General features: G+C 38.4%; 1 protein-coding gene across 13 annotated transcripts in view; it reads left to right on the plus strand.

Annotated features, from left to right (window-relative positions):
* Window positions 1-18,591, plus strand: part of plekha5 (pleckstrin homology domain containing, family A member 5) — a 461,083-nt gene that overhangs the window by 339,026 nt on the left and 103,466 nt on the right. For 12 of the 13 annotated variants that reach the window (XM_039769758.1, XM_039769746.1, XM_039769747.1 and 9 more), the window contains 3 exons: window positions 885-1,337; window positions 16,282-16,762; window positions 17,674-17,757. In XM_039769758.1, coding sequence (XP_039625692.1) covers window positions 885-1,337; window positions 16,282-16,762; window positions 17,674-17,757 — 1,018 coding nt within the window. Of the gene's footprint in view, window positions 1-884; window positions 1,338-16,281; window positions 16,763-17,673; window positions 17,758-18,591 lie in introns of those variants that run through there. The other variant, XM_039769759.1, reaches the window with a different exon arrangement.

The following is an 18,591-nucleotide window of genomic DNA, read 5'->3' on the forward strand; positions in this document are numbered from 1 at the left end:
GAGATAAATCTTTTGTTGCAAAATTGAACCCTGTTCTTTCAAGATTGGCTGTCAGATATGCATTTACTACTTTTTCGCTGTTGAGGTTTTGCAATCTCTACCCTAAAAGATGAAAATATTAATGATATTACATTTTCTTTAGACATAGTGTGTTTGGGGCTATATGGTGGCAGAATAGTTAATGCTGATATCTTATGCTCCAAGGCTAAAAATTTGATTCTTGGACATGACACTTTCTTTGGAGATTTTGTGTTTTTGCTTGTGTCTGTATGGATTTTCTCTAGATACTTTGATTTCCTCCAACATGTTAAAGAAATGCCTGTTGCATTAAATGAAAACTTGCACTCCTTCTTTGACTCCCTAGGGTCCTATAATATAGCAATTAGGTTTAGGAAATTGGTGGAGAGATGGGTTAGTTCTGCTTATTTATCGATTTTTACATTGACAATACAAAAAATGAGCTAGGGCATTTAGAAACAGGGCACAATATTAAGAACAGATCAGATAAAAGATTTTTTTAATTTCAAAATATTTCATGCGCCGTAAATTGACCCTCAGTTTGTGTAATTCTGGTTTTGAATAATTGATTGTGTTTATAAAACCAAGACTAAGTAATCAGAGTATGATGTCAGTGCAAGACATAAAAGTAAAACTAAAAATGAAAACTTTCTTCAGTCTTTTATTGACATTCCAGGAAATGTTGAAAATTATATTAGAAGCAATATAATATGTGTATTAAGAGTGTGATACACTATTAAGGGAACGCTACATAGAAACATAAGCAAATCACTTTCTTTAGAAATTGATCTAGAAAAGAAAAATTCAAATGATGCAAGCATCTTTAAAACTAAAGTAACATTTTTTCTTTTCTTTTTTTTGCTCAGGATTGAGAAACTCAAGACTGATCATCCTGGCTCCCAAGACCTCAACAATGTAATTAAGCACAAGGTTCTAACCAGACCAGAAGCACAAAACAATGAGAAGAACCGGGAAGTTGGAAAATTTGAAGAAAAAAAAAACAAAGATGCTGAAAAGTATGGCTTTCAGAAGGATGGTATTGAAAGACCGTTAACAAAAATAAACAGCATAAAGATGCACCCTTCAGCAGGAGAAAGTGAGACAATAACAAATGTACCAGTACAAGTGGGTCAGTGCAGGCCTGTACAGATAAATGTTTCTGGGGACGATCTAAACACAGCTGAAGTTGGAAGTACTTCTATGCAGACCACAGTGCACCATGAGCCAGAAAAAACAATGCAGAGGACTAATTCGATGCTTCAGCTTGAGCAGTGGGTTAGAACTCAGAGAGTTCGAGGGCAAGAGGATGAGACGAGAAGGTAAGCGGATGAGACAGACTTCATATATTATGCCAGAAGACACAGCCACAATGGCTTGGAATAGTACACTACCACAGCAGTAGAGAAAGGCATTTTTCTTACTTTCAGAACCATCTACCCCAGTCAGAAGGGGGATACAAAGCATAATTTTTGCTGTGTTCACATTTCTGTAACTGTTAAAATTTATACAAATCCCTGTCCTTAGCACCACATTTTGTTTGAAGTTTTGCAGGCTGACATAATTTTTGTCTTGGCACTCTATGTCCTCACTTTAAAAATGGCTTGTAGTTTGTACTACTGTATGCTGGACAGCAGCCATTTGATTTCTTTGCAATTATGCTTTGAGCTGAGGCAGTTGAAATGCTGCAAAGTCTGTGATCTACTGGTAAATTCTGCAGGCAAGCAACTTCAAAAAAAAAAAACTGCCCAGGATAGATCAAGAAATACCTTTGCTTGATCTTGTATAACTGTAAGAAAGATGTTACTTGTACTTTTATATTTCTTCTCAAAAAGTATTTTCTGCTGATTTGTCTGATATTGTTTTATAACATGAAATTGTGTCATCTTAGTCAGACCATTCATGCTGTGTCATTTTACTTCCATTTAATTTGTATAAGGTAATGTCTCAAGCAAGAAAAAGACATTTGATTTTTTATATATGCAAAATTTGTATTCTTTCGTTATTATTGACAATTTTCCTTTTCACGGTCATAAGATGCTTGTGGCCTGCAGAAATGAAAAGCCATTGTTCTGCAAGCTAGCTGATAAAGGAGCAAATGATATGGGATGTCTCCTGCAATGACATAGTATACAAAATTTCATAAGTTATAGAGAGGCTAGGAGCACGCACTGAATACAGCGCTTTTCCGCACACTCCACATGGCAGATCAACTTAAGATACCCAAATTAGGACCCAAGTGCAGCCATGCAATGGGTGACACCTAAGAACCACACTAGTTCAGATGGAATGGAACAGTGTGAGGTTTTTTTATGGTGGCTGGAGTGCCACTTTCTGCCACCAAACCCCAGGTTTTTCCCTGCAGGTTGGAGGGCCTACTTGCAGGGCTGGATGCAGACTAATGTCATAACCAGGATGTTATAAGTTATAGTCAGTATAAATTAACATACACTCATGCCCTACTGGTATATGAAATCAAAGTGATACATGGGCAAATATTTCTGTATGCTACTGACCGGCATCTGAGTTTCAGTCCTAGTGGTTCAAATGTTGAAATTTCTTCATTCAATCCAACATTTTCCTCACTCCACAGCATAATGTTGAATGACATTGCACCAGTATTCTATGTAGCTTTCCATCAAAAGGTATTTTTATTGCTACTTAAATGAATACTTTACTTTATTTGTCCCCAAGGGGAAATTTGGCTTTTTATAGAAGCTCTTCAAAATAAATAAATATATACATAGATAAATGCATATATATACAAATACACTATGGTCTGAACACTCGCCATAATGACTAACAAGAAACAAAATTTAAAAAGAAATTAAACTTCTAATTTGGCAGTCATTGTCACAGTAAAGCCTTACGCATATTTCTTATTACATATTACAGCATATGTCTGCTGGTGTAAAGGAGCCCCAGTAGTCTATCTTGACACAATTCTGCTGAATAATTCTTTGAATGAGAGTACAGTGGTACCTCTGGTCACAGCCATGATTCATTCCAAAACTCTGGACGCAACCCGAACGTAATTTCCCCATAAGATTATATGTAAATATGATTAATCCATTCCAGACCATATGAACTGTATGTAAATATATATATATTTTTTTAAAGAAACTTGGTCCTGGGGGCCCACTGTGGCTGCAGGTTTTTGTTCCAACCAGATTCCTAATCAGTGACAACACCTGATAGCACTGATCTCATTTAATTAGCTGGTATTATTTATCTTTTATTCTACATTCAGAAAAGCACAGCAGCATGATTTTTACATTTATAAGAAACTTAGAAATATTTTTGTTTTTGCTATGGATTTAAATGCTTAACTCTCTTTTTATTACAATTTGCCCTTTCTCTGTGCAGTTTGCTCCCTTCATTGAATCTTAATAATGACAATTAAGCACAAGCAGAGACGAAACCCAAGCAAACAACACTCAATTGTGAAAGGCTGCAACTACTTTAGCGTCAGCCCCACAAAGTAGTAAATAACGGATTAATTAAACAATTAGAACACCTAGAAAAGTAGAATGACAATAGAGATGAAAATACTGTTAAAAAGAAAAAAATACATATAACTGCTTAGTACATTTTAATACTTTTTTTGTTTTTTTTAACAAACTAGTTTTCTAATTTGTATATTGTTCCCAAAACAGGGAATCTGGGAACAACGGTTCACTTAATTAGCACAGGAGTCCAATTAAAAACAGAGGTTGGCTGGAACATAAACCTGCAGCCACAGTGGGCCCCCAGGACCGAGTCTGAGAACCTCTGTGCTAGACCATTACAAACTGTTCATACAAAAGAAAATGGGAAATGGAGAATGGGAAATCATTGGCACGTACGAACCGGAAGGGAAGCTATCCTTCAGTGTTTTTGTTTGCCACCAGAGCGTGTGGTCATGAACGGGTGAAATTTTGGCAAACATTTTGATCGTAACCCAATTTGTACGTGTTTAGAAACATTTGTGATCAGAGGTTCTATTGTACTTAGTGTTTACAGAGAGGATGTGGTGCATTGTTCTCAGTTTTCTTCTAATTCTCTCCTTTGCTACTTCCTCCAGGGTTCCCAGAGTATGTCCCAGAGCCTGCCCTTTTAATTAGCTTGTTGATTCACTCTTGAAGTAATGTTACCATACCAGCACACTACAGCAAAGAAAATTGAAGAAACTGACCATCTCAGAGTTGTAGCAGATGTAAGAGATGTCACTACTGACATTAAAGGAATGCAGTTCTCTAAGAAAAAAGACCATACTCTGCATTTTCTTATATAGTTCCTCTTTGTTGCAATATCAATTGTGGACGCTGAAGTCGGAAACCACGGGAGGCAAACACCAATTTAAAGTAAAAAGCAATTTCTTTATTCTTGGTGGCAGAGAGGCTGCAGACCCTGTCACGTTCCAGTGTGCTACAGACCGTCAGCCTGCCAGCAAGAAGGAGAGACTTCCTTTTAATATTCAAGTTTGTTGACAAGGAAGAAAAAAAAATGAAAAAAGAGGAAACGTAGCAGTTCATCTTGAGGTTATTACATGGATTGCTATAGACCCCTCCACATCCTGAATTTGTACGTGCAGGAAAACACAGTTTTTTACAGATAAAGAGTTGTCAGAATTTTCACAGTTTTAGGAAATACACTTCTACCAGCTTGCACGTACATAAGTTCAGTTACAGCAAGTTTTTTTCCTAACGGTTATAGGGTGTATGCAACTCAGTGGTTTTAGACAATGCTCACTTCCTTATACTTTGCACACACATTGCTCTTAAAATATCAAGGGTTACAAAAAGGTTAGTTCAGTACATTACATTAGTTATAAAAAAAATTACTTTCTTATAGCTTTAGTATCTGCATTAGATTACATTTGTTCAGTTAGCTTAGCACATTCTTTTTAATGCATACAGTTGAGCTTGAAAGTTTATGAACCCTTTAGAATTTTCTATATTTCTGCATAAATATGACCTAAAACATCATCAGATTTTTCACTCAGGTCCTAAAAGTAGATAAAGAGAAACCAGTTAAACAAATGAGACAAAAATATTATAATTGGTCATTTATTTATTAAGGAAAATGATTGAATATTACATATTTGTGAGTGGCAAAAGTATGTGAACCTTTTCTTTCAGTATCTGGCGTTTGCAGTATCTGCAACTAAACATTTCCGGTAACTTTTGATCATTCCTGCACACCGGCTTGGAGGAATTTTAGCCCATTCCTCCATACAGAACAGCTTCAACTCTGGGATGTTGGTGGGTTTCCTCACATTAACTGCTCGCTTCAGGTCCTTCCACAACATTTCGATTGGATTAAGGTCAGGACTTGACTTGGCCATTCCAAAACGTTAACTTTATTCTTCTTTAACCAATCTTTGGTAGGACGACTTGTCTGCTTAGGGTTGTTGTCTTGCTGCATGACCAATCTTCTCTTGTGATTCAGTTCATGGACAGATGTCCAGGAATTTTCTTTTAGAATTCTCTGATATAATTCAGAATTGATTGTTCCATCAATGAAGACAAACCATCCTGGCCAAGATGCAGCAAAACAGGCCCAAACCATGATACTACCACCACATTTCACAGATGGGATAAGGTTTTTATGCTGGAATGAAGTGTTTTCATTTCTCCAAACATAACGCTTTTCATTTAAACCAAAAAGTTCTTTTGGGTCTCATCCGTCCACAAAACATTCTTCCAATAGCCTTCTGGTTTGTCCACGTGATCTTTAGCAAACTGCAGACGAGCAGCAATGTTTTTTTTTTTTGGAGAGTAGTGGGTTTCTCCTTGCAATGCAACCCTGCCATGCACACCATTGTTGATCTGTGTCCTCCTGATGGTGGACACATGAACATTAGCCAATGAGAGAGATGCCTTCAGTTGCTTAGAAGTTATCCTGGGGTCCTTTGTGACCTCGTCGATTATTACACGCCTTGCTCTTGGAGTGATCTTTGTTGGTTGACCACTCCTGGGGAGGGTAACAATCGTCTTGAATTTCCTCCATTTGTACAGAATCTGTCTGACTGTGGATTGATGGAGTCCAAACTCTTTAGAAATGGTTTTGTAATCTTTTTCAGCCTGATGAGCATCAACAACACTTTTTCTGAGGTCCTTAGATATCTCCTTTGTTCGTGCCATGATACACTTCCACAAAGGTGTTGTAAACAGCAGACTTTGATAGATTCCTGTTCTTTACATAACACAGGGTGCCCACTCACACCTGGGGCCTCATGCATAACGCTGTGTGTAGAATTCGCACTATAACATGACATAAGCACAAAAGCCGTGTGTACTCCATCTTCCACGTTCTTCCGCTCCATAAATCCCGGTCAGCGTGAAAAGTAACGCACATGCATGCGCCTGCTGTTCCGCCCAAATTCCTCCCAGAATTTTGCCTCTTTGAATATGCAAATCAATGTAAATAGCCCTTAAGCTCAACGTTCTGTGAAAAGACAATGGGAAAAGCACAGGGGAAAATATAAGAATTTCAGCAAATACCAAGTGGAGGCAAAGGAAAAACATACTATTTGTTGATTTAAACAGTGGTATAATCAACAAAAAGAAGTTGATCGAGTGACATAGCGTGTCAGAGAAACTCAAAAGCTTAAGTTCACAAAGTCGCACAGTGCCAAAATAAAAAAGAAGTCACATATCAAAGTCGTCGTGAAAAGGCGAGTTGTAGCCCACCGTCTAAGCTTATTAGGGTACAGACAACAAAAAATAAGTACACAGTGGGGAAAAAAGCACATAATGTCAACTTTAATCTCGAAATTTCCACTTTAATCATGTAGTTTATTTTGTCATTAAAGTAGAACATCATAAACTTCATCTTAAAATCATTTAATTTATTAGTTTATCAACTCCCATCGTAACTAAAGTAGCATGTTAAATGCTTTGTTTTGAATTTGATCTTCAATGTGCTCTATGTGTGTGACTAACTACAACAACAACAACATTTATTTATATACCACATTTTCATACAAACAGTAGCTCAAAGTGCTTTACATAATAAAGAATAGAAAAATAAAAGACACAATAAGAAAACAAAATAAATCAACATTAATTAACATCGAATAAGAGTAAGGTTCAATGGCCAGGGGGGACAGAAAAAACAAAAAAAACTCCAGACGGCTGGAGAAAAAATAATGTGCGTGCTTCCGTTCTTTCTCTTTCTCCGACAGGACAGAGAATCCATTACATTTGTGATATTACAGCTCTCTGAATAATTAAAATACTGAGATGTATATATGATATCATTTTCATGATGATTGGAATGAAAGCATGTTATTAAACATGGGAACATAATGGCACAGTGATTGTTCATGTCTCACACAAGATGCTGCTGTGCCATGTGCAACCTTCGATGAAATAATTTATTGTAATAGTAAACTAGAAGAGCTTCGATTTGCTTCAAGTAAGTGGACTCCTTTGACCACTGCATAACTGGTGGAGAGTGTTCCATCATCTAATCGCAAGGAACAGCCGTCCACATACCTTCTGTTTCTAGAGGAGTTTCCTGGAGGTCCAGTCTAGGTTTCAGGACCTTTGTTATCTCATCATGGCAGTTGTGTGTTTCCCCCTCTCCCTCAGTGGGGATTAAGGTAGCCGGATTCAAAGTGGAGCATCTTTCAGTTGTGACATTTGACAGAGTACATTTTGATAGTGTATTGCCCTTGCAGTAATGAGATGTGAGGTTTTGGCCTGGACTAAGATGGGGTGAACAGCGTGAGGCACTTTCACTGTCAGGGGACTCATGAGTACGATATTCGTGCTTGCCAGCACAACCTCCATTGTTGCTGCTGCAGCTCTAAGACAAGTCGGAAGTCCCGTTGGACGCTGGATCCAATTTTTTTGAAAAATAAGCTACTGGCCTCTGTTTTTCTCCATGGAGCTGTTTTAATACTGCATTCATATAATCCCCCCTTTTCGTCCACGAACAGAGTGAATGAGTCCTAAAGCAGGCGCAGAAAGTAGCACACTTTTTAAATCACATAGAGCCTTCTCAGCCTGCTCATTCCACTGTATGCGGCCAGAAAGAGGAAGGTTGACAGTGTTAGCTAGATTTTGTAAGGGCTGTGCTCATTTAGAAAAATTTAGGATCCATTGTCGACAGTAACCAAGAATGCCTAGCATAGACGAATAGTCGTTAAGCAATCTTTAGACAGAGCTCTAGTACCACAAGTGATGTCATGCCCCAAGTACTTGTGGTACTAGAGCTCTGTCTAAAGATTGCTTAACGATTGCTTGGTACAGTGGTTTGAATTAGCTGCAGCTTCCTTTTAGAGACTTTGTGGCCATTTTCCACAAGATATCTTAATAATGATTCCATATCTTGCGTGCATGCTTCCTCTGTTTTGCTACAGAGCAATAAGTCATCGACGTACTGTATTAATGCACTTCCCCTGTTAGGCCAGAAGCCTTCCAGGCTTTGAGCAAGTGCCTGTCCGTATACACAAGGAGCCTCTGTATAACCTTGTGGCATAACGGTCCAGGTCCAGCGGCAATTTTGAAAAGTGAAAGCAAACCACAATTGCGAATCACGGTGTACAGGGATAGAAAAGAAAACATTAACAAGGTCAATACCTGAGAAATAACGTGCAGATGGAGGGATTGTAGACAGAATAGTGGAACAATTAGGTACAATCGGTGCTCTAGGAAAGATAGCAGAATTGACTTGTCTGAGGTCTTGGACGAAGCGCCAAGATCCATCTGCTTTCGTTACTGGCAGAATGGGAGAGTTAAGAGGAGAATACTTAATTGGAATAATAGCTCACCGTTCAACTAAGTCTTTTCTACAGCAGCAATTATGAGTTCAGCCTCGGGAGAAAGAGGATATTGTGCACGGCGAGGACAGAAGGATGATTTTGGGAAGACCACTAAGGGTTCACAATTTGCAATCCTGCCACAATCATTTTTTCTCTGAAATCACAGTGTGTCAGGAATTGTGGACAGCCAAGAAAAAGAGTCTGTTTGCAGGGAATACAGAGAAGGAGACGAGTGACAAAGGGAATGAACAACTGGGGAATATGGTATCTCATCAGAGAGTCCGCATTATGCGCCGGTCAGTAAGAATCATTTTGACACAGTGACTATTGAAATAAAGACGGACCAGAACAAAAACGTGCCATTTCAGTTTGGTAAGACCAATACATATCATCAGGAGCGGTTAATTGAGGTTCGGGCCAATAGATCTGGTCATTCGAGGGCATCAGAAGATCCGGCCAAGACGGTGGGTCTGAAGGAGAGTTGATAGGAGCAGAGTACCCGGAGTTAGGTATGATGTTCTCGGGCCAAAACAGATCATTGACTGCCGCTGTCTGTTCCATAGACCAGCAGACCTGATCAGGTACGTAGCCGGCGGGGTGCTGGTTGTTACCCTCCCAAAACACATCGTTGTCTGTCAGCATCTGGTCGATAGATAGGTTAGGGTCGATCATATCGTCGGGAGTAGAGTAGGTGGTGTTGGCTTGAAGGTTAGCCGGCCAAAACAGGTAGTCAGCGGCGGACATATGTTCCATACCCCCGGAGCTTGGTACTTCGGAGCGCATCAAAATGTTGAGGACTTCTGCCACCTCAGAGGCTGAGAGAACAGGGAGACGACCGGCCCAGCTAGCACCAGCTTCGGAAGGGTAGTTAGTTGAAGACATCTCGATAGGGTTTTAGGTTAATGTAGACTATGGAAAAGACCTCTGTATTTATCTCCACTCACTTAGGGGGCGGTTGACTCCCAGTTTTCTTCCTCCTCCTCCGAGCATGAATTATTCAACATGCTAAACTCCTCCAATTTTCTTTTAATTCTTTTCATCTGGTCGGATAGTTTTCCTTAATAAATAGCTTCATTAATATTTGGCATAAGAGCTTCAAAAAAACTCCAGTCTTTTATAGAAAAATTAATTTCACTCACTCGATCCTTTATCACATTTTCTTTATCTTCCTCTTCATGACCGGCCTCATTATATTCGGGTAGGATAGGCTCCTTCTTGGAAACGGCGATCGTGAGCTGTCCCTCTGCATTTCTTTTTACCTCTACCCGGCACAAAGCACAGTTAGAATCATACCAGACAGAGCTGAAGCGTGGTTCCCATAACTCCCGTTTCTTTGGAGTGTTCACAAGACCGTCCATTCTGTTTGCTTTTGTGTGTCGTAGCATTTTCACTAAGTGACTAGAATTTTATACAAGAACTCTTTCGTCTCCTCCCACATTTGAGGTTGGGAAGGGGTGGGGCGATACGCCTCTCCCTAACCCTATAGGCGGATAGAGAGATAAAGGCGTAACTGAGGGGCGTGAGTATTGTTAATGGGGAGTGACAAGTGTCTGGTTTACGAAAAACCCACCCTAAAAGGCGGGGTTTAGAGATGATCAATTATGACGGTAGTCCAGCCCCGCAGGGGGGTATAGTTCATATTTTTATAGTTTCATATTTACATAAATTATATTTTTATATTTCCATGTTTTTATATTTTCATATTTTTATATATTTCATATTTTCATCCATCATATTTGGGGGCGGGGCTTAAAGTCATCAATCAAATTCACACCTCTTTTGACACTTGCTGTCTATATGTACTACTTTTTACGCACAAAAAATCCAAACGCATAAATCTGTGCGTACACCAACTTCCACGTTCTTCCGCTACATAAATCCTGGTCAGCGTTAAAAGTAACGTACATGCACGCGTCTGCTGTCCCTCCCCAACTCCTCCCAGAATTACGCCTCTTTAAATATGCAAATCAATATAAATAGCCCTTAAGCTCAGCCTTCTGTGAAAAGACAATGGGAAAAGCATAGGGGAAAATATAAGAATTTCAGCGAATACCAAGTGGAGGCAAAGAAAAACGTACTATTTGTTGGTTTAAACAGCGATATAAACAACAAAAGGAAGTTGATCAAGTGAAATAGCATGTCGGAGAAACTTGAAAGCTCACGTTCACAAAGTCGCACAGTGCCCGAAATAAAAAAGAACTTGTCCAATATCAAAGTCGCCATGAAGAGGTGAGTCGTTGCCCACCGTCTGAGTGTCATATGAAAGCTTATTAGGATACAGAGGGAAAAAAAAGGCACACAGTGGGGAAAAAACATGAAATGTCAACTTTAATCTCTAAATTTCCACTTTAATCACATAGTTTATTTTGTCATTAAAGTAGAACATCATAAACTTCATCTTAAAATTGTTTAATTAACTAGTTTCTCATTCCCATCGTAACTAAAGTAGCACGTTAAATGCTTTGTTTTGTATTTGATCTTCTATGTGCTCTGTGTGTGTGAATCACTACGTGCATCCTTTCTCTTCCTCCAACAGGACACAGAATCCAGTACATTCGTAATATTGCAGCTCTCTGAATAAATGAAATACTGAGATGTATACGTGATATCATTTTCATGATGATAGGAGTTAAAACATTTTATTAAATGGGAACACGGTGGCGCAGTGATTGTTCATGTCTCACGCAAGATGCTTGCTGTGCCGTATGCTTCTTTCGCTGAAATACATCATTGGTGCAGTACTATCTCTTTCAAACATACTAACCTCCAATTCCTGTCCTTACTTTTCTTTCTCCAAATACCCAATCTCCATACGATCAACTCTGTAATAGTCGTTAAGCCATCTGTAAGCTTAGAACGGCAATTCTTCAAAACTATTAAGGAACATTGAAATGTCTTTGTAGTATGTGTTTAATTATTCTATCCGTCTATCCTTTCAGTGTCACGTCAGCCCCAGCAAGAATACAGCATGAGGCAGGAACAATCTGTGAATGGAGCGCCAGCGGCTTGCTAGTGCTGTGGCACCATGTAGATAAAGTTAAAGTTTTATCTGTATAGTATAATAAACATATTTTACTTTATTTTATCTTAAAAATGATATCGTCATCATATGTAAATCCGCGCTTTATAAAGTGGCTCAGGTTGTGCAATATTATAACTGTAGTGCAAGTGTACAGGAGGGGATTGTACTAATAAGTACAAACAGTTCTACAAGGAGCACTTGATGGACTGATTGAGTGCGTTTAGTGTTCTTGGGATAAAACTGTTTCTGAACTGCGAGGTCAGTACAGGAAAGGTTCTGAAGCGTTTGTCATATGAGAGCAGTTCAATAGACAGCATGTCTGCTGTCTTGATGCTGTATACCGATAATTCTGTTTCCGATCAGCTGCTGTACAGCTGTGATTCACACTCAGATACAGTGTTATAAATACTCCGAGTGAGAGTAATATGGAAAAAGATGATCCGAGGTACAGAGAGAGTAACAACACTTAAAGCAGTTATGGTATTTGGAATAGTTTGACCATTCTGTGGACCATTATATTGTTGCAGGTTAATTACAATCATGCATTAAACTAATAAACAATATGTGGTTAATTTAAGTGTATTTATAAAGCCACGTCAGGGATGTGGATCTAAAAAAAGAAAGGATAACCACACAGGAACAGTAGCACTGCTTTGATGCTGGGTACCGCCAGTCTGAAAAACCGAGCAGAGAACTTGCGTACTACCGGGTATGAGCTACCATGGAAATGTGCGTGGCTTTACACCAAGTTTAGGTTTTATGCATCGCAATTTGAACATGGAAACGTTCTTACACAACATTTTTGTGCGTACGCACTGTTTATACATGGGGCCTCAGATGATCAGGGGTGAGAAAAATTCCTGGTGCGATGAATTTCCAATTGGTCCTATTTTGACATGTGGGGACATGCACCTCCTAGATAGAAATTGTGTAAGTGTGTGAGGTGAACTGAAGCAGCAGCTTTACTGGGTGAGATAAAATACAATATAAAGACTCTCTGGGCAAGTAGCTGAGGAGAGAAAAGATTCTAACCAAGGGATGTCAACTTCAGTGGGAAAATATTGGGCAGTACAGTGGAGTGTGTTTGGGACTTGGAGGTGGGGAAAAAAGCAGGAAGGGAAAGTATGGAGGGCTTTAAGGAGGGGGTGTGGGGAGATGTTTATGGTCCAAGCAGCAAAAGAAGGGCAAGGAGGTTGGAGAGTTTGGCACAGGAGCTTAGGAATGGAGCAATAGAATCCTTGTTCAGATAAGGAGATTGAAACAGACAGTTTGGTTATGAGATCTCCTCCCAATAGGTTAACTGGACACAGATGAATTAACAGGAATCGACGTGTCAAAGGTGAACTATCAGTGGAGAGTTGAACTTGAAGAGGCTTGGATACTGATAGAGTATGAGGTTGTCCTGAGGCAGTGAGGACCTTCACAGTGTCTTTCGAGGCAGGGACCTCCAACAGCGATAGAGTTGAGCGGGTAGCTCCAGCATCCACAAGGAAGACAGTTTCCTTGCCATTCAGTATTAAAGTCAGTAAAGGGTCTGCATCAGTATGACGAGTGAGCAAGGGAAGCTGGAAAAGATGGTTGGGGGTCCCTGCTAATTACTAGGACCAGGGGATGTCACTGGGTTCCGGGAGTGGATGTGGATGCTTGTTTGGGCAGTTGCGTCGGAAATGGCCAGGCTCACCGCAGCTGTAGCAGGTGTAAGGTGTGTGGGACTGTTCTGATGACTTAGGCATCTGGGTGAACAGGTTGGTGAACGTGGAGGACTGGAGCCCACGTTCCCTTCCCCACCCTCTCCCTCCAAAGGAGTTGCCATGGCCTTGGAATCCTCTGCCCTTACTCGTTCCCCCGGTGTAATACTGAAGCTGCGGCCAGAATCGGTCCTTTCACTGGTCCTCTGGACGATCCCGCTCAAGGAGTCGCTTGGCCGTCTCTGTCCCCGCATGGGCCACCAAAAAACTGTGGACGCTGAAGTCGTAAACCATAAGAGACAAACACCAATTTAAAGTAAAAAGCAATTTCTTTATTCTTGGTGGCAGAGAGGCTGCAGACCCTGTCATGTTCCAGTGTGCTGCAGACTGTCGGCCTGCCAGCAGGAAGGAGAGACTACCTTTTAATACTCAAGTTCACTGACAAGAAAGAAAAAAAATTAAAAAAACAGGAAATGTAGCAGTTCATCTTGAGGTTATTACATGGATTGTTATAGCTCCTATCCACATCCTGAATTTGTATGTGCAGAAAAACACAGTTTTTTACAGATAAAGAGTTGTCAGCATTTTCACAGTTTTAGGAAATACCCTTCTGCTAGCTTGCATGTACATAAGTCCAGTTACAGCAAGGTTTTTCCTAATGGTTATAGGATGTATACAACTCAGCGGTTTTAGACAATGATCATTTCCTTATACATTCTTAAATATCAAAGGTTACAAAAAGGTTAGTTCAGTACATTACATTAGTTATGAAGAAATTACATTCTTATAGCTTTAGTATCTGCATAGATTACATTTGTTCAGTTAGCTTAGCACATTATTATTTAATACATAAGTGTCATGCTTCTTATAGTTCAATTAGCATCATACTTTTATTATTTGGAAAGACTGACACACCTTAATTCTAAATATTCTTACACACAATCCAAACAGTCATTGGTGTGGACCTTCTCTACATCCAGTCCCTAAATAGTGACCGGGCATACAGGCTTTTTGGTGTAGTGAAACTCAATAACCAGTTCCTTGGTTTTGTTAATGTTTTAGATGCAGACAATTCTTTCTGCATTTAGAAACAAAGTTCTTTACTTAATTCCTATATTCTGTCTCATTCCCTTTATCAATAAGTGCAGAATCATCTGAGGCTTTCTGCAAGTGACATGACCTGGTGTTATATTTATAGTGAAGAGAAAAGGCAACAGGACTGCTCCTTGAGTTGCTCAAATGTTGCTTACTGTATATCCACATCTGAGACACAGTCTTCGAGTCTCACAAACTGCAGTCTGCTTGACAGATAGTCCATTATCCGGGACACCATAGTATCATCCACCTGCATATCTTTGAGTTTGCCCCTTGAAAAGGATGGCTGGATAGTATTGAAGGCACTGGAGTGATCAAAAAGCATAATCTTCATTGTGTTGCCAGCGTTGTCCAGGAGAGAATAAGCCTTGTGGAGCAGAGAGATAAATGCATACTCCACTTAAGTTTTTGTCTGAAAGGCAAATTACAGTGGGTCCAGGTTGTCTACCACAAGTTAATATAGTCTGTGATACAGTGACAGAGTTAGGACATATCCATTTTAGAAAAAAAAAAGCTGTACAAGCCATAGTGCGCTTAAAGAAATGCTAAAATCAACCAAGTGTACCATGGGTTCTTTTCATTAATGTTTACTTTAATCTAGGTATACACCTCTTCGTTTTTTGAATCTGTTTTTGGGTTGTTATTCTCTTTCAATCCATAGTCAGAGGCTTGCATTTTTCTGTGCCCAAAAGAGACAGGATAATTGGGACATTTTTCACAGCTTATGTTTTCCCTATTTGCTTATTCCTTTTTGCAAATGCGTACCTACCCATAGTTCATTATGCAATGATAAGACCAGTGTGCTTTTAAAAAATTGAAGCTCACCTTTGCCAGTCCTAGTGGAGCTTTCACATCTGTCAAGGTGAAAAAAAGCATTGCGGATAATTGGTTCACTGTTAGGGAGCCAACTAAAATACATTTTTTTCTATAGAAATATATATATCACATAAAATATTTTAACTGTGTGCCATTTACCAGGGATCTACCTATGTGCTACATAGCATTAATTGTAAACAAAAAGCTGGTTAATGAATGTTAACTGAAGTGCTATGTGCTACTATTTGTTAGCTTTCTGCTATACATATAGCTTTCATATTATTAAGAATCATACAGTAATTGCCATTAGCTGTTCACTTACTTCACTCAAATTTGTAAAATGAAAATTGCAGAAAGCTATCTCCATAAGTTATTTACACTCCACAGTTGCTAAAAATTTGTTTCCACTTAATAAGGGAGTAATACAAGTCAGAAAAATTACATGGTACATTGTTCTTAAAAGCAATCTCTTGATTTGTTATACTGTATTCATTCATACTGACTGAGTAAAGGTAAATGAAATAATTTTTCACAATTTACCGCTATCTTAGGTGTATAAACCATTAAAGCAAAGTGGTAGACACCTGATTATTCACAATGTTTTATTTTTTTTTTCCTTGGCAAAATATAAGGATTACTGATCACATGTGAGGAGTAAATGCTGGCTGCTTTTGATAGCTGGCTGGTCCCTTCATGCTGCAGTCGCCTTTAGTGAATTATCTCTATAAAGAATTTTATCAGATATTGATTTTTTTCCTGACATTTTAACAGGTGGTGAAACTTCCTATTTTTAACATTTTAAAAGATTTGTTTTAGATTTTAATGTAGCATTTGCAAATAAAACATTGTGCACATACTGAAAACTGTTACCCTTTTTTTTTTTTTTGTTTCAGCATTACTTCATATCAGACACTACCCAGGAACATGCCAAGCTATCGAACACAAGTTGTGCCCCATTATCCTGAGGGCTATCGGACTCTCCCTCGAAATAGTACCACCAGACCAGACAGCATCTGCAGTATTTCACCCTTTGTATATGACAGGGTACATGGATCTTTAGGTTCTGAAGAAAAACGAAGATCAATGCGTGATGATACCATGTGGCAATTGTATGAGTGGCAGCAGAGACAGGTTTACACAAAGCAGACGCCCATCAATGCCTATGGTACTTTAACAAGTCCAAAAACAATGATTAATATTTCAGACCAGGTGTCTCACTCTATTCCTCCATCCCCCTCTCATGGCTCCATTGCCCTTTACCAAGGCTACTCTCCACTACGTTCATACAATGCAGGATCCAGATCAGAAGTGTCATCCCCGGTTTTTCGAGGAGATGCAACAATGGACCGTCGACACAGAACTCATCTTACTAAGGTAAGTAAGCTTATATTCAAATTTTACTTTTATATTGTCTGCAGATAATGTAATCCTGCTTCAGACTAACATACTGAACTATATACAGTGATAAATTGATTTATTTTAAGTTGTGAATTTCCCCTTGGGATTAATAAAGTATCTATCTATCTATCTATCTATCTATCTATCTATCTATCTATCTATCTATCTATCTATCTATCTATCTATCTATCTATCTAGTGCTATGTTAATATGAAGACCTGAAACCTGGTCCCATCCCAAGATAAATTAAGCATCCTAACATTTTATTCAGTGGCATCTTTTGTCCTTGAATATGTAAATTGTTTTTACCTTTGCCAGTCCAGAATTTACTTCTGCATTGCGTTCACAACAATACTGTGTTTATTGTCCCCTCAATCCACTTTGATGGTTTTTGTTTTTAATAAAAAAAAAAAAAATGTTTCTATAATCCCAGACAGTAATTCAACTGGAAACATCCAAAGGATGAAATGTGAATTCTGATTTTTTTTTTTTTTTAACTCATGGATTTTAAGTGCCAATTAAACCCACTCATAGGTAGAGATTCTTTTTCTTTCCCTTTTTGATGGGAGATAAATCTAATTACCTTTCTGTGTGCAGCATCATTCTAGTTTGGGATCTTAGACATCAACTAAGCCATGTGGATTTCATCTATCCACCCTTTGTTTAGGCAGGCAGTATACTGTAGGTCAGTTTCAGTGTAACAGATGTTTTGAGAACGTTTTTGGAAAATACGGACTATTTTAGAATAATATGATGCTTGTTCTGTATTCATTACTGTTAGATGAATAGGTAAGTATTTACTCTACTTGTTGGATCAGACTGTGGCTTAACTATGTTTTAAATGAAAGCAAAATCAGGAGATAACATATTTCTTATATATCTTTTAGTATGCTTATCCACATGACCGAAGATCGATGCAGAGTGGAACACCTTTACAATCAATCACTCCACAGGGACTGCAGAGTAAAACGGTGTGTGGCTAACTCATTTTCTCTACATGTGCTGTGGACAGTGTGCCTTTCTACAGTACTCATGTTCATTGCAGTTTAAACATGCATAACATAATGTATATAGTGGTTTTCAATAACATTTATATTTCTAAAATGCTAATTTAATCTCAGTGTGTATTTTTATTGAGACACAGCAGAATAGTTTGTTTCCTGATTTACAAGTTCAAAGTGATGAGTTATTTTATTCCAAAAGAACGATGATGGTAAAAACCTTTAGATGTGTATATTTAATGATGGGCAAGATGCCCAAAATGACCATACTATAAAATTTAGATACAACTTTGGTTTTATAAAAGTAACAGTGGTTTTGTTCTTAGAATGATGCCAGTTAGTTGACTGTTTAAAAATTAGCCATTAACTATTAGTAATCTACATATGTGTTTTCACCATAAAGTGTATTTAGTCACAAACTGTCTTCTGACAATTTCTTCCAAACAGTAGTTGAAATTCAGAGTGTAAAGAAGTCTAAAAGTGGTACTTGTCCATATGTTAACTTTGCAGGCAATGTTTAAGCGGGATATATCTTGATTTGGACACAGAGGTGTGTAGCAGTGATATTTCGGTTCTGATATTAATTGTAGTTTTAGTTTTTATTTTATTTTACAAAATTAATTTTTATTTTTATTTCATTCTAGTTTTCAGTGGAGTCAACCATTTTTATTTAGTTCTATATTTTAAAATTTTTGTTTTTATTTTATTTAGTTCTGTTTATTTAGTAGTTTTTTTACATAATATTAGTACAATTTGTTTTTTTTTCTGTTGCAAGACCACAAATGCTGGCCTACACATATTTCA

This window comes from Polypterus senegalus, chromosome 11 (genome assembly GCF_016835505.1).
Source record: "Polypterus senegalus isolate Bchr_013 chromosome 11, ASM1683550v1, whole genome shotgun sequence".
Classification (NCBI taxonomy): domain Eukaryota; kingdom Metazoa; phylum Chordata; class Cladistia; order Polypteriformes; family Polypteridae; genus Polypterus; species Polypterus senegalus.